The sequence below is a fragment of the Diadema antillarum genome, unplaced genomic scaffold (assembly GCF_040938485.1).
Source record: "Diadema antillarum isolate AM-2024a unplaced genomic scaffold, OU_Dant_1.0 seq00000503_RagTag, whole genome shotgun sequence".
Classification (NCBI taxonomy): domain Eukaryota; kingdom Metazoa; phylum Echinodermata; class Echinoidea; order Diadematoida; family Diadematidae; genus Diadema; species Diadema antillarum.
Genome location: NW_027271460.1, coordinates 741,818 through 755,992, shown reverse-complemented (window position 1 = coordinate 755,992; position 14,175 = coordinate 741,818). Strand labels below are relative to the sequence as shown.

The window sequence follows — 14,175 nt, the reverse complement described above, 5'->3', positions numbered from 1 at the left end:
AAGCATGTACGTGTAGGGTGTTGTTTCTGCAGTTATTTACTCTAGAAACATGTCTATTCTTGACAAATTTATAGTCAGAAGTGTACAGATCTCCATTGTTTGGCCACAGACTGTGTGATGTTTTGCTTGTATGAAACCTGGCCCAGACAAAGCTTCAATAGTAGTTAGAATTATTTTGCAAGTAGCTTTAGCAGCTAAAGGGTTGGTATAGTTACGGTTGAGAAGAGGCTTCAGGTGTCTAATATTTTTTTATGATGACTTTTGAGATAATGTGAAACTGAATGTGAAACTTGAAAGATCATAAGTTGTAAGAGGAATTCCAAGTTTATTTGATGAAAATTGGTTTTGAAATGGCTAAGATATCCAAAACAAAGCAATCCTAATAAACTGGGACCCACCTTTTATCAAGATTGCTTTGTTTTACTTTGTTTTTGGATATCTCGGCCATTTTAAAACCAATTTTCATTGAATAAATTTTGAATTCCTCTTAGAATTGTATGCTCTTGAACATTTCATTTAAGTGGTTTCTAAGTATCTTGCAAAAAGTTAAATGCTGAATCCTCATCTCAACCAATACTATACCATCCCTTTAAATACGAATTATTATTATTAGAAACACTGCATACTTGCAGCCTAAAAGAGTATCTTTATATAGCGCTCAGAAGGCACTGAGAAGTTGCATAATACATTTGATAATTTTAGGGACTGAAAGAATACATATGTAAAATAAAAAGTTTGAAAAAAAAAATCAGTAGTGAAATTGCCAAATTTGTCTTGTAACACTTGAAAATGAATAAGGACTATACCAATACAGACAGATTTTTCGGACAGGTCTGTAAGTTCAGCCATGTGAGTTTTTATGCCACAGCCACAAAGTGTCGCGGGAAGCAATACTATTGTTATTATTTCTTTTTTGCCAAGCTACCTGTAATGTAAAAAATCTCATGTGTTTGCATCTGTCTTTGTTTCCATGGGAACAGTATGAGGAAGCGAATGTTCCATATGGTTACAGCATACCTACCCGTGAGAACGAGGTATAGTGATAGAAACATATTTATATTTTCATTTTTTTGTTAAAAATCACGCGCTGCCCATTCTTTGTCAGTTGTGATGTTTGTAGCACGTAAGTGTGTCTCACTCAGTACCATGACATTATGTGTTACATTATCAGTAAAGCATCAGTTATTGGCATGCTCTGAAATGGTGGAAAGGTGTTGAAGTAGCGCACAGTTTCTTCACAGTACACCAACGTTTGGGGCTGTATCATCTTTGACTCCGTCTTTCACTACAAGTCAAAGAGACTTTATAAAAGAAAAGACTTCATTTGAAATTTGAAATCATATTCTTAACGTCATTTCACTCATATTGTGTCATTTTTAAAAGACATGTCTGTTTTTCAACCATACAGTATTGTGCCTATGCTCTCATATTTGACATCAGGGTGGCCCACAAGGGGTTTGAGCGTGTTGAGGCAACATGGTTGAATACTTGTTCAACATCCTCAAAAGCCAGCAACATGCTGTGCAACATCCTTGAGAATTGGAGACATGCTCAAATAAAATGTATTCAAACATGTGAAAAACAAAAATACAAAACTGCAGAAACATTCAAACTTCTGCATGTATACTCAGAAAATTTGTGTGCAAAACATGAGGCAGAGCATAAGGGCATAAGCAGCACAATGAGAAATAAAAAGCAAAATATTGTGCGCTACACGCTCATGATACGTGATCCCTGCACGTACAATATCCGCAATACTCTCACATTCTAAGCTTGCAACATGCTCAAATTTCAAGATGTGGACCACCATATGACGTGCCAATCTTCTGTGTTACCATGATATGAATCCTGCGCAGTTTGACTTTGATGCGACAAGATCCATTCAGGCATGATGCCATCACATTTCCTCATGAATGCATCTGTGATAAAGATTGATGGCCAAAGCGAGTCAGCAGATGTACTGATTGGTGAATAACATACACTTGTACTTTTGTTGAAATTGGATGTAGCATTCTCAATATTTGCAATTTTCTTAAATTTTGACCTCAAGGTACCCTGTATCTTTTTTCATATCATCATTTTTTTTTTTTGTAATCTGCAGAGGCATTTAGCCGCACAAAAGCATCAGATAAAAGAATGATCAAAAGTTGCTCTTTGTATTATGTCAAGATACCCATTCCATTTTGAGGCTGAAATTCTCCGAAATTAAGATAAAAAGAATACGTGTAGAGACAGAGTGACAGTTAGGATTAAACAGCCCTTCAGTGTTTCTGTTGTGTCTATTGGCACTGGTTTGAGCTTTGTGTTGGTGGCATTCCCGTTACAAAAGATAATGATGATAATCAATAAGGAAAGAAACATGTATGGATGTCATCTATTCTGACATCATATGTTAGCTTTTCGAAGGCAATGCTGCTTCATGTTTTGATTGTTTGTTATAGCGTCTAGTCTAAAAGAAAGTAGACAGAATCGCAAAAACAGGATACATTTGTCATTTTTAAAATTTTGCATAACGTATTTGCAGATATGTAGAACAATCTCAGTGACAGTATGTTCTCTTGTATGCCCATGCTTGTGCTATTAATTGCTTGAACATACAATGTAGTTCAAATTGTATTCAGCTTGAATTTTAAGTGTGTTTACTTGTACATGTACATTGTAGCTGGTCCACTGCAATAATTCACACTGTCTGTACAGCTATCAGTCACAAGTTCCATATTGTACAGTGTTGTTGGTTTTTTTTTTCTGCTTTTGCTTTTTTTTTTAAAAATGAATGTATATTTGGCTGCAGAAATAATTTTTGCAAGTCATAAGTAATCATCCATCACTGTGGGAATTTTTCTTTTTATCAATTTAGTATTTTAGTATTTTGTATTTTTCCCAGGCATTAACTTGTGACATAGTGATTGTTTATGAAAGCAGTAGCCATCATTCACAGGCCATTGTGTTTAAGAAATACGGTTGATGCAAAATGCTTCTTATATTACACCTATCATATTGGAGTGTAATGTAAAAATTCATTTTGAAACTTTGTGAGATAATTTACTACAGTGTATGCAAATAACTTTTCTGTGTTGGTATAAGTCAGCAGTTTTATGTCATTTTCATTTCATATTTTAATGTCACTGAAAGAAATTTTAAAACAGGGGCTTTTGACTAACAAAGCTTTCATGTTTTAAAATGTTTGAATCGGCCATAAAAAAGTGCAGTGTCCTTCAGAAGCTTATGAACCACCAACAAGCAGTTGGTGATGTCATACCTAAAAATAGAATGTAGGAAGTTATGGCTCAGTGGTTTGAGTTGGTCAGAAAAATAATGGCAGCAACAGTACAGGTGATAAAGCTATCATTATTCAGAATTTTCCTTTACAATCAAAGGGAAAAGATACAAAGGTTGTGTATCTATTCCCCCCCCCCCCCCTCTATTTATGTCAAAATGAAGTGAGAATTAATTTATTCAACTTGCTTCATTTCAGAAAATTTATCAATTTTCTCTTCTTATTATTACAGTCTCTGCAATAGGGATTTTAGCCTTATAGTGTTTGACTAGATGACATTCAGTATTTGAAGTTGTAATTTTTTGTTCTTTCAAAAGTTCTGTGTTTAAGATTTATTGATCCCATGCTGAGCGATTTCATTTCTTACAATGTATCTCCCAGAAAAAATAAACATGAAGATCATGAAATTAATCTTGTGCAGTGCCAACGTGTGATTTGTTACTTACACCTCTCACCCTGTGCTGTTATCTACACATAAAATGTACAATGTAGCCAAAAAGGGGGTGTTTAGATGGATTCTTTGGTGATCTACACTGTAGTTTAGTTTTACAACATTTTTGCCCCCTGCCTGAAGTTTCGAATTTCACGTGCTGATGGAAAAGTAAGTTTTTTTGTTTTGTTTAGTTGTTTTTTTTCCAGCTCACCATTTTCATATTTTAAACGGGGATGTTCTTGTCCACTTGTAGGGCCTTAACAATGCATAGAGGTTGTACCAGGAGCTGTAATAGCTACTATTCTCCTTCTGCTGTCAGTGTAAGGGTGACTCACAGAGTAAATGAAGCCTTAGAGTTAGATCCTTTAATATTTCTTGATCAGACTAAAAAGACATTGTGGGTGCTGCTTTCACCTTCTCCCTGTTCTACAGAGTAGATCAGTTGATAACACCTTGACCTCATGGGGAAAAGGTCAAGTCGAGGTCCTGTCCCCAGGGGGTCAGGAAACCAAGAAGAAAGTGGGGGGGGGGGGGGTGTAGCTGACATGTGTCATATGTACACCAAATGTGGGAACCAGACGAGGGAAATGCAAGTTTGTTCACTTGATACTTTGTAGTCCCAAAATGCTGACATTAAATTCAAATGTTTTCCACAGTGCACAATCTCATCACCAAGTTACATACAGTGTAGTATGATGTACAGGTGTACATGTTTGTATGTGACCTTTATTTATTTATTTTTTTTTTTTTGCCTTGAGCTTGCTACTGTCTAGAATACTTTAGATTTCAAAGTTGAATGTAGTCTAGAGGGTGGTAATTATACATGGTATTCTTTATATCAAGATAATTATGTGTATGGTATGTCCATTTACATGTGTGTGAGACCTCACAATATTTTGTTATCAACTTTATCCTCACAAGTGAGTGCGTTGGCCCATTTTCAGCACAATATACAGTACTTAGCATTAAAAAAAAATGTGGTATTTGACGTTTACTTTTGGTGATAAAAGAAAAACAAGTGTGATGTCGCTGACATGAGAAACTGTTGAAGTTTTGCCATCATACTTTGCCTGTGTGGCTTCTGCAAACAGCAGTCTTGCCAGCTACAGATCTGTAATTCATGTAATTTCACAAGTGGGAAGAGATCTCTAAATTTAGCATACAGTTGAACCTCTCTTATCCGGCCTCCCTTTATCCGGATCTCTCTATTATACGGACGCAATCTCGCCGTGATTTTTTTTAAAATATAATTATGGGAGGAAAGGGGGATTCCCAACTCCTTGAGAACTCCTAACAGTTACACAAACACACATGAATTACATGTACTTGATACATTTCTTAATAATTATTTAATAGGTATAAATCATCCCAAGAATTTAAGAAAATGATTTCATTCTTGCAAACACGAACCTCTATTTTGGGGTCTGTTACTGAGTGTAGCAATGAAAAGGTTGCAGTATACACATTACTACATGTGGTACTACAATGGGCTACATCAGTACATGTGTATGTATATTTAATATGTACGTATGTATAAAGCATTGAGTCTCCCATATCCGGCCAAATCCCTTATCCGGATGAGCCCCGGTCCCGACTTGTCCGGATACGAGAGGTTCAACTGTATATTAAAGTCACACGACATGATGGCAAGTTCTTTGCAGTGAGGGTACTCACTGCAAATCATGACTACCAAGCAAAGTAAAAAAAAAAATTGACATTCCGGTGTGTGATATTTCTGGCGATGTTAAACCTAACCCTTGATGCAGTTGCTTAGCAACTATCATCGTTATGTTGCCTGCAAGTGCTTCTTACATCATGATTTTTCATCATCATTGTGAATGGCTATTGTGATTGATTTCTGTGAACATATGAGTTGTACTTTTCAAACCGGTATATAAACAAATACATAGTGTACATTCTACATAGTCCCTGCCAACTGGGTTTCAAAAATCATCATGTTCGTACAATGTATACATTATCACTGAAAACATCATAATTACTCTCTTCCTTCACACTGCTGTTCATGTCATCATCAGGCTGTCCATTTAAAAAAAAATCTGATCAAGCCTGTGCAATTTTTGACTCTGATATACATGTAAATGTTATACAAATATGTATAGTTTGCTGATGGGGAAAAGTGTGAAGATTCAGATGAGTGTGAAATTGTAACAATATTTTTATTTTTAATTTTGAAGTGTAACTGTGCCAGATTCTAAAGTAAATGTAAAGTGAGATAAAATATAGTGTCATATTATATGTATACTGTCATGTGAATGTGAAATTGTCACAGCTGCCTGCAATAATTCAATTGTCCATGATTTACAACTACTGTACATGTACATTGTACAGTATACATATTGTACTTAGCCCTTGTGAAATCTTTATTCTCTATTCAGGTATGAGTCTTATATGCATTGTCATAACTATACAGACCACTGGCTTGTTTGATAAGTCCAGATAGTTTCGTAGTTCATGAAGCAACTATGAAAATAGTCTTACCCACATGTGAAAAAAAAGTAACATAGACCAGCACTTTGATGGAGAGAGAAGTCTATAAGATTTCTTTACAATATATAGGCAAGTGATTTATTGTACAATGTAAATGTCAGAACTGATGATTGTAAATGATCAATGAGTTACAATGTGTTGAATTATCTTTGTCTCTCTTCTCTTTGATTGCAGCACTGGTTAGATCCAACAAAGACCATCAAAAAGCAAGTCAAAAGTAAGTTTAACCTCAAGATATTAAGCACATGAGCGTGTATAAGAATTCTATAAAGGAGAACAATCAATTGTGAACAAGAGTAGTAAAACATAGGAAAGAGGGGCAAGAAATGAGAAAAATCCTGGTATGAGTACTCCAATAGAACTGTTCCAAGTCAGTAAGAATTTCTGCTGCCGTATCTGTTAGCTAATGAAAGGAATTGTAGTGAATCATAACTTTATTTTTCATCTTTGAATGTTTGCTCACTTTTACACTGCTCTTGTGCAGATAACTTTCTCCTGCAGGTCTACACTTAGAACTTAATAGGTCAGGTTAAATGCTAGACCTCTCAGAAGAGCATTTTTTCTTCCATTCCCTTAAAACGTGTGGATGATTTCCATAGGCCACTATAAATAATCATCTAAAAGTAGTTCTAAAGTCTATTCTTAGGTGTCCATGAATGACCGTGTAAGATTTGATTTCTTGTGCTTTCGTTGTCAGGATTTCTGTGGTCAGAGGATTTTGCAGTGATGTCAGTGTGATAGAGGATATTTTTTTTCCTTGCCTATGAATAAGTGGTAGCCATGGCAACACAGTATCACAACAAGACAGAGTGCTTGCACCATCATGTATGCCCTAGTTACAACAAAATTGTTTGCCTAATCGTGTACCACATTTGATAATGAAGTAGCTGGTTTTGTAACGTGTTCTCTTCATCCAATGTTACTTTGAATGAAAGCAGATAAACCTATTTTTTACATCTTCTGTTCATTGCACCTGTTATTCATCAATCTATGTTTTGTTCTCTCTCTTTATTGTAGTTGGTCCACCATACACATTGCGATTCCGTGTCAAATTTTACTCTTCAGAACCCAACAACCTCCACGAGGAATTCACAAGGTTTGTCTCAGTGTTCTTCCAATGCTGTCGTTTGTTTCATACTGATCAATACAGTGTATTTGCACATTTTAATTGTTTTTCATTAACATGAAAGAGTATTGAGAGATGTGCAGTGTACTTTTGATAATATTTTCCTTGTGTGTGTAATAAGGATTTTTGACCTACAATGTAGACTGTGTACTCGTTTTACTACCATAATGTTATACAAAAATCATACAAATTCCGGATGATGAATTATACTATAAACAACAAATTATTTACATTTGATTATAACTTGAAAACATGCATGTTTTTCTTATAACTGCTATCAAGATAATCAAATTTTGAATATTGTGTTTTACAATTTTTGTAAGACATCTTTTATATAATATGCTGAATGCTCACTCTACAGTACATTCATTCATTCATTCATTCATTCATTCATTCATTCATTCAATCAATCAATTGTGATTTAATAGTCCTTGAATTCATGCAGTAGTCTGTTCATCATTTCTTCCAGGTATTTGTTTTTCTTACAACTAAAAGAAGACATACGATCAGGAAGGCTACAGGTATCATACGACACACTCCTTGAACTATGCGCACTGGCTCTGCAATGTAAGTATACCCCACATCTGTGTAAGATTACTACTCAATCAGTTGCAATAAGGTTACTATTGTTTGAAAGATAATGCTTGTGTGTATGATAGATTACTGCAGGATTTACTGCCTTTTAGGCCATTTGTAACCCAGTTTCCTTCAAAAGATAAGTTTTATCCTTATGATGTGGTGCTCTGCCATTTATTAGTGATCAAATATCACTGTTTTACCTTCATTTTGAATTTATTGATTGTAACATCAATGATTGATATGTGGACATGATGAAGCATGAGGATACTTTGACAAAAGGCAATTCCTTTTCAGATTGTAGAGTACACTGTGTACCACAAAGTTAAAATGAGAAAGCCTAGGAATTGGGACATATTTTCACTGTCAGTATGAAATACATGTACTACAGAGTTAGTTGCGTTGCTAGTGGGAGGGAGCTCTTGCATTCAAATATCATAACTAACTGTGATGGATAATTCATGGAGGAAAACATCATTTTCAACATTTCTCTAAGTTTGTGTGAATGGTTTCCATGACAGCGGAGCTGGGAGACTATGACCCGGAGGAGCATGGACCAGAACTTGTCTCGGAGTTCAGATTTGTGCCCGAGCAGACTGAACAGATGGAGCTGGACATCACAGAAAAGTTTAGACAAATCAGGTGAGCAAATTGTTGTACTGTAATGTTTTTGTATGTGCCTGGCCTGGATGGTGCTGGGGGGTGTTTCATAACACTGTTCTTAAAGTTATGAATGACTTAAGAAGGACTGGTGATCAGTTCTTGTGCTGAATTATTGAAATTCTGATAAGTATAGCACATCAGAACTGATCACCAGTCGTTCTTAAGTTGTTCGTAACTTTAAGAACAGCTTTATAATGAAACGCCCCCTGGGAAGCATTATTTCAGACTTCAGCGGCAAAGAGACGTATTGAATATCCAAGTGTTTTTTCAGTGCAAAGAAGGTGTTTATTGCCTTACGATGCTACTAAGAAGTGTTTGTGAGGTGTTGCTCCTGTAACGTAAGGTAAATTTTCTTTTTCTAAAGTAGAAGTCATGCCACTGCTCTGAAAACCACCTGGGTCCTGTTTTGGGTCCTGTATTGTGATATTGTGACTCTGAGATGGAGTATCATGCAAAAGACTTTCCAGATTCTTGTTGTGGAGATCTAGAAACTGATTTTGCTGAATTGTATTAAGATGGAGACCCATATTTCAGGATTTTATAAGAAAGAAAGTAAATCAACCCCAGGATCTTACATTTACAATCGCTTGAAAGTGGACTCTGAAGCTACTGAGATGTTTCCTTATCAATATCAAAAAACAAACAAACAAACAACAACAAAAAACCTCCCCTTGGTTACTCTTCCTTAAATTTCTTTATTGATGGCTCTGTTATGGACTCCATATCAAAATAGCTTTCAAATTGATACTCCTTGAGGTCCAAAAGATAGTAGGGGGAAAAGAACAGATTTTAAGACTGAGTTCTTGACATAGATGAAGGCACAATTTATGGCTCCCTATAAATAACCAGAGTAAGATTATCTCACTATTCTTATTAGAATCCTAGGATCCCTGTCTTTGGGTGGCATGAAGAGCAGACGTGCAACGCTCTGGTCATGTCGACAGAGGCGATCAGAAAGACATTTTCTGGGTGGCTGTACCCAGTCTCGCCTCTCTCTTTCTCCCTGTCTCTCTGGCCCTCTTGTCTCAGTGATGCTTGTGTTTCTCAGAAGTCAAGGGGCAGCAATCTAATCCCACCAGTCACTGGGTTTAGGGGCGATGAACGGCGAGCTTTGGCCCCCTTCCCCTGGTTGCATCCAACCAGTTGTCATGATGGGGTATCACTTCGTTGCCATGGCAATGTGAAGTCAGAGCTATGCAGTTCTTGACTTCTTCGGGAGGATTGTTCCCTCATTCCCCATTGAAAGTTTAACCTTTGAACTATGTGCAGTAAATAGGAATAAGGAAACAATGGTGTAGGGTTTCTTTGTGGAACTGGTAATCGCGCAACTAACTGACAGATTCGATGAGAGAGGATTTCACTGCAGTTTTGAGTATACCAAGACTTCTGTATGTTGTCTGGCCAACTGACAAACTGATCTTCACATACCGGACATTCTTGTACATCTATAGGTATTTTTATCATATAAACAGAAGTAATACTCGTTACTTCCTCAGTCTCAACTGAATAATAAGATCAGTCATTAAAATCATTCCACGATTAAGTTGACTTTAAATAGTAAAGAGAAAAGCAGAGACACAGAATGGTGGATGTTTTTATCCAAATTTGACAAGTTTCATGTGTTTTCAGGGAGCATTGATGTTGGTTACAATTGCTCATACAGTATGTAAATTAGATGAAGTGATATCTTCAGCTAATTGTTCTTCCATTATATGTATACAAAGATAGTAGAAAACTCACATTTCATTCGTCAATCTATCATACACAACCTCTCCCCCTAGTCATTGTAACATTATCACAACAGTAATTTACTGCAAAGGACACAGACTTTTTATTTCTGTCATGTCCAGTCTATTAATGTCTAATATATTTATCTCTTGTCCAGTCAGGAAATTGATTGAAGATTCTACTGTATGTCAATGCTAGAATTGGGGGAAAAAAACAGCTTTAAAAACTCCATAACTTTTCTGTATGTATGTCTGACTATGATGATACTCCCTCTGTTTCATTTTTTTGGTTTGACTTTACTCATTGACGCCAATTTGAACATTGTGTGGAATTGCACCTTAATTTACAAGCCAGCTGTATCTTATTGTACGATAAAGCAAGAGATATTTGTTGCATGAAATTCCCACGAATTGGAGCTGACAGTCTTTTTCCTGGCACACAAACCTTTGCAAATTGTCACCGGCATCCAGTGCACAATAGTGTCGACAAGAACTTTCACATGCATTTTAATTTCCTGAATCTTGGCTCTCCCAGAATTTGCAAACTCAAGAGGCATGTGATAATTTCTGGTTTTACAGTATTCATCAATCTGAATCTGCAGTTTTGTTTTTCGTTTTGTTTTGGTTTTTTTTTGAGCAACAAACTTCGCTTGAGACAGGGAGGTGCTAGAGAAGGAGAGACAACTGCTGCTCTCCTTTGAAGTCATGCTCGGCACCGCCGAGAAGTTATGCGTTTAACTACAGGTGTTACCCATGTGCTTTGACAAAAGAGAGCATTAATAATCGGGACTAGCGCTCTCACATCTAGAAATACTTGCTCCTACTGCAATTCGCTCTCTCTTTCAATGTGACAGCAACAATGAATTTGTGTACCTTGAATTGGAGCAGTGAATCAAAATGCAGTGTAAAACTCACGATTTTAACAGCAAATAGTTTAAAAACACGCTGGAACACGCATTAGCGGAGTACTTTATTTGAAAGGTCAAAATATCCCGTATCAAAAGATAGAAAATTAACATGCGGAAATGTGCGCATTATAGAAAAATATTAGGTTTTTGAGAGGGCCTAATTTTCATTTCATTTCGATTTGCGAATTACGAAGAAACTAGAAATACATGTTTATACTATTGAATTCTTTCCTAAACTATTCTAAATCAATTTGAGTATTTTATTTAAAATTTTGCGGTGAAATAAAGCTTATAATTCAACGAAAGGAGAAATGCGTTCTTCGTCTCCGAACTTCGTCTTGCAACTAGAGTGCTGCCGAGCATGACTTCAAAGCGTAGTGGAATGATAGACATCCCATTGTAACGCCTTGAACCTAAACATGTGTTTGCATGAATTACGAAGAGTTGCCACTCCATCTCTGAAACACCTTTCTGCTTGAGATGTCCAAGTACTCCATGTTTTGGTGTTGCTCACTTCACAAAGACTGAAATTTAATCTATTCTTGCTAACGTCTGGTGTTGCTCACTGCGTGTGATGTTCACATTGAGGAGAAGGGAAGGGGGGGGGGGGGTCACTGCTGTTAGAGTGATGCTCAGCATTGTCTGGTCTGCTCATGACATTCCAGGCATACTTCTCCACATTCCAACACCCAGCTGATAAGGTCCCATGTACTGCTGTGAGAATGTTGTGGTTGGAGAGAGATAGAGTGTGTGAGAGTGAGTGTGTTGTGTGTGCCCACGAGACAGAAAGAGAGGGAAAAAGGAAAGGACAGAGCTTACCAGTAGTCTTGTTGAACTTCTACTTAAAGGGATTGTGTAGTTTTGGTTAAGACCTAATTTCATGTTTCTAACTTTTTTTGTGAGTGAGATAATGAGAAACCTCTTATGAAATATAGAAGAGCATGTAATTCCCAGAGGAAGTCACTATTTATTTGATGAAAATTTGTTTTGAAATGGCTGAGATATCCAAAAGAGAGAGATCCTAATAAAGGTGGGACCCATCTTTTATTATGATCGCTTTGTTTCAGATGTCTCAGCCATTCTAAAACTGATTTTCATCGAATAAACTTTGAATTCTTCTTAAAATGGTATGCTCTGTCCTATTTCACAAGTGGTTTCCTGGAATCTCAAAAAGTTAAAAACCCATTCCTCATCTCCACCAATACTATACTAACCCTTTAAAATATGTTTATGTTTGCAATTCACATATTTTTCATGTTTATATAGTTAAGTACACAATCTTTATACCCACTTCCACATTCTTTCTTATTGTCTTTTTTTTTTCCAAGGTGACTTAGAATGAACCAAAAATGAGTCTTTGTGTTGAGGTCTGCCGTCAGAAGTGTAATCTATATTTATTTTAGTGTGACTGAGGAAAGTTGCTAAAAACTGCCTGTACAGATATAACGTTAAATGTTTTCATACACAGTATGTTTTTATTCATATCTGAAAACTATCAACTTTCCTCATTTACAGTCGATGATGATATATTTTCTTTTAATAGCAATGTTTCAACAAATCTCTGCATTGTCTCTTGTAGTCAGTTTGGTTGATTTCTTTTGCACAGTCTAACAGATCATGAGTTACATGTATACAAGCAAATGTGAAAAACAACAAAATCATAACATATATTAAAGAGGTGTTTGTGAAACATAAGGCATATGGTGTAAATATTCTTTCAAATAAAATCTAATTTCAGGACATTTCATATTTAAGATGATTTGACATACATTGTACATTTCTTGGCAAATCAGCATTAACCACACCCACGTTGATCACATGCAGACTGCTCCATTTAGGAACAGTCTACCCTCACTTGATAATTGTAACCTTCCATACTTGTTTTATCTGTCAGTATTAATAGATGTATCATCTCCCTTTCAAGAAATGAGTTATTAATGGAAAAAATATAGATATATTTTTTTCCCTGTGCAGTTGTGCCAGAACTAATGAAAATGTGTCAATGTCTATTTTGGTTCAGCTGTCGACATGCTGCGCACCATTGTTTCATTAAATGGTGGTGACTGATGTGATATTCCATTCATCTCATTGTGTAGGCCCATCAGTACAGGATTGTGTTTAGATGCAATGACTACTGGTTTGATAATTGGCACAAACTGTTCATTGACTGCATGTGTGTGTGTGTGAGTGTAAATGATATGACAGTTTTGCTAGAAGATATAGATGGTAGAGGAAGAGGGTGGGGAGGGGAGATTTCATTGTTTTCTTTTTTGGTCAATTTTTTTGTAATATAATTCATTCAATGTTTTGCCTTGATATAATGCATATTCATCAATTAAAAAATGTCTGATATATCCTGTTCTGAACATTGAAATTGGAGAAAAAATGGCTCATCTGCTTTTGTCTAATTGTATTATGTAATCTATAAATGAAATTAACTAAAATTTTGGTTGAAAATTCCTATGCTCTTGTAAGGGTAAAATGCAATGAACCTAAATTACAGTAGACTACACCCTTTGATAGATTGTTGGATTTAAAAAAAGATGCCACAGAATGGCAAGAAAAATAAACTCGCTAATGCCTGAATCAATTCTAGAGTGAAGATACATAATTTTCACACCCCTCCCCCATTCATACACATCCATATATTTATATCCACTGGTGGTAGGCCTCAAATATAATGGGTTTCCACTTGATGCACACCATACTACCCCTGTGAAAACAAACGTGCTTGCCAAAACTGACCCCAATAACAAAGCTATTCTAGATTTGAGCTTTGTGGCTCCCCCCCCCCCCCCCCCCCCCCTTACCAAACAATGGTTATTATACAGAATATCTGCCCAAGAGGCTTTGGATATGTGCTGCCTGTGTTTATCACGTCTTCACTTTGGGAATAGAACTCAGAAAAAAAAAGTGTTTCTTGAATTTACTCCAAGTCAGGTTGAAAGTCAACAAAC

General features: G+C 36.2%; 1 protein-coding gene across 4 annotated transcripts in view; it reads left to right on the top strand.

Annotated features, from left to right (window-relative positions):
• LOC139733898 (uncharacterized) overlaps window positions 1-14,175 on the top strand; it is a 91,098-nt gene that overhangs the window by 46,670 nt on the left and 30,253 nt on the right. For 3 of the 4 annotated variants that reach the window (XM_071644708.1, XM_071644706.1, XM_071644705.1), the window contains exons 3-7: window positions 981-1,034; window positions 6,393-6,435; window positions 7,236-7,314; window positions 7,814-7,911; window positions 8,442-8,562. In XM_071644708.1, coding sequence (XP_071500809.1) covers window positions 981-1,034; window positions 6,393-6,435; window positions 7,236-7,314; window positions 7,814-7,911; window positions 8,442-8,562 — 395 coding nt within the window. The remainder of the gene's footprint in view (window positions 1-980; window positions 1,035-6,392; window positions 6,436-7,235; window positions 7,315-7,813; window positions 7,912-8,441; window positions 8,563-14,175) is intronic. The other variant, XM_071644707.1, reaches the window with a different exon arrangement.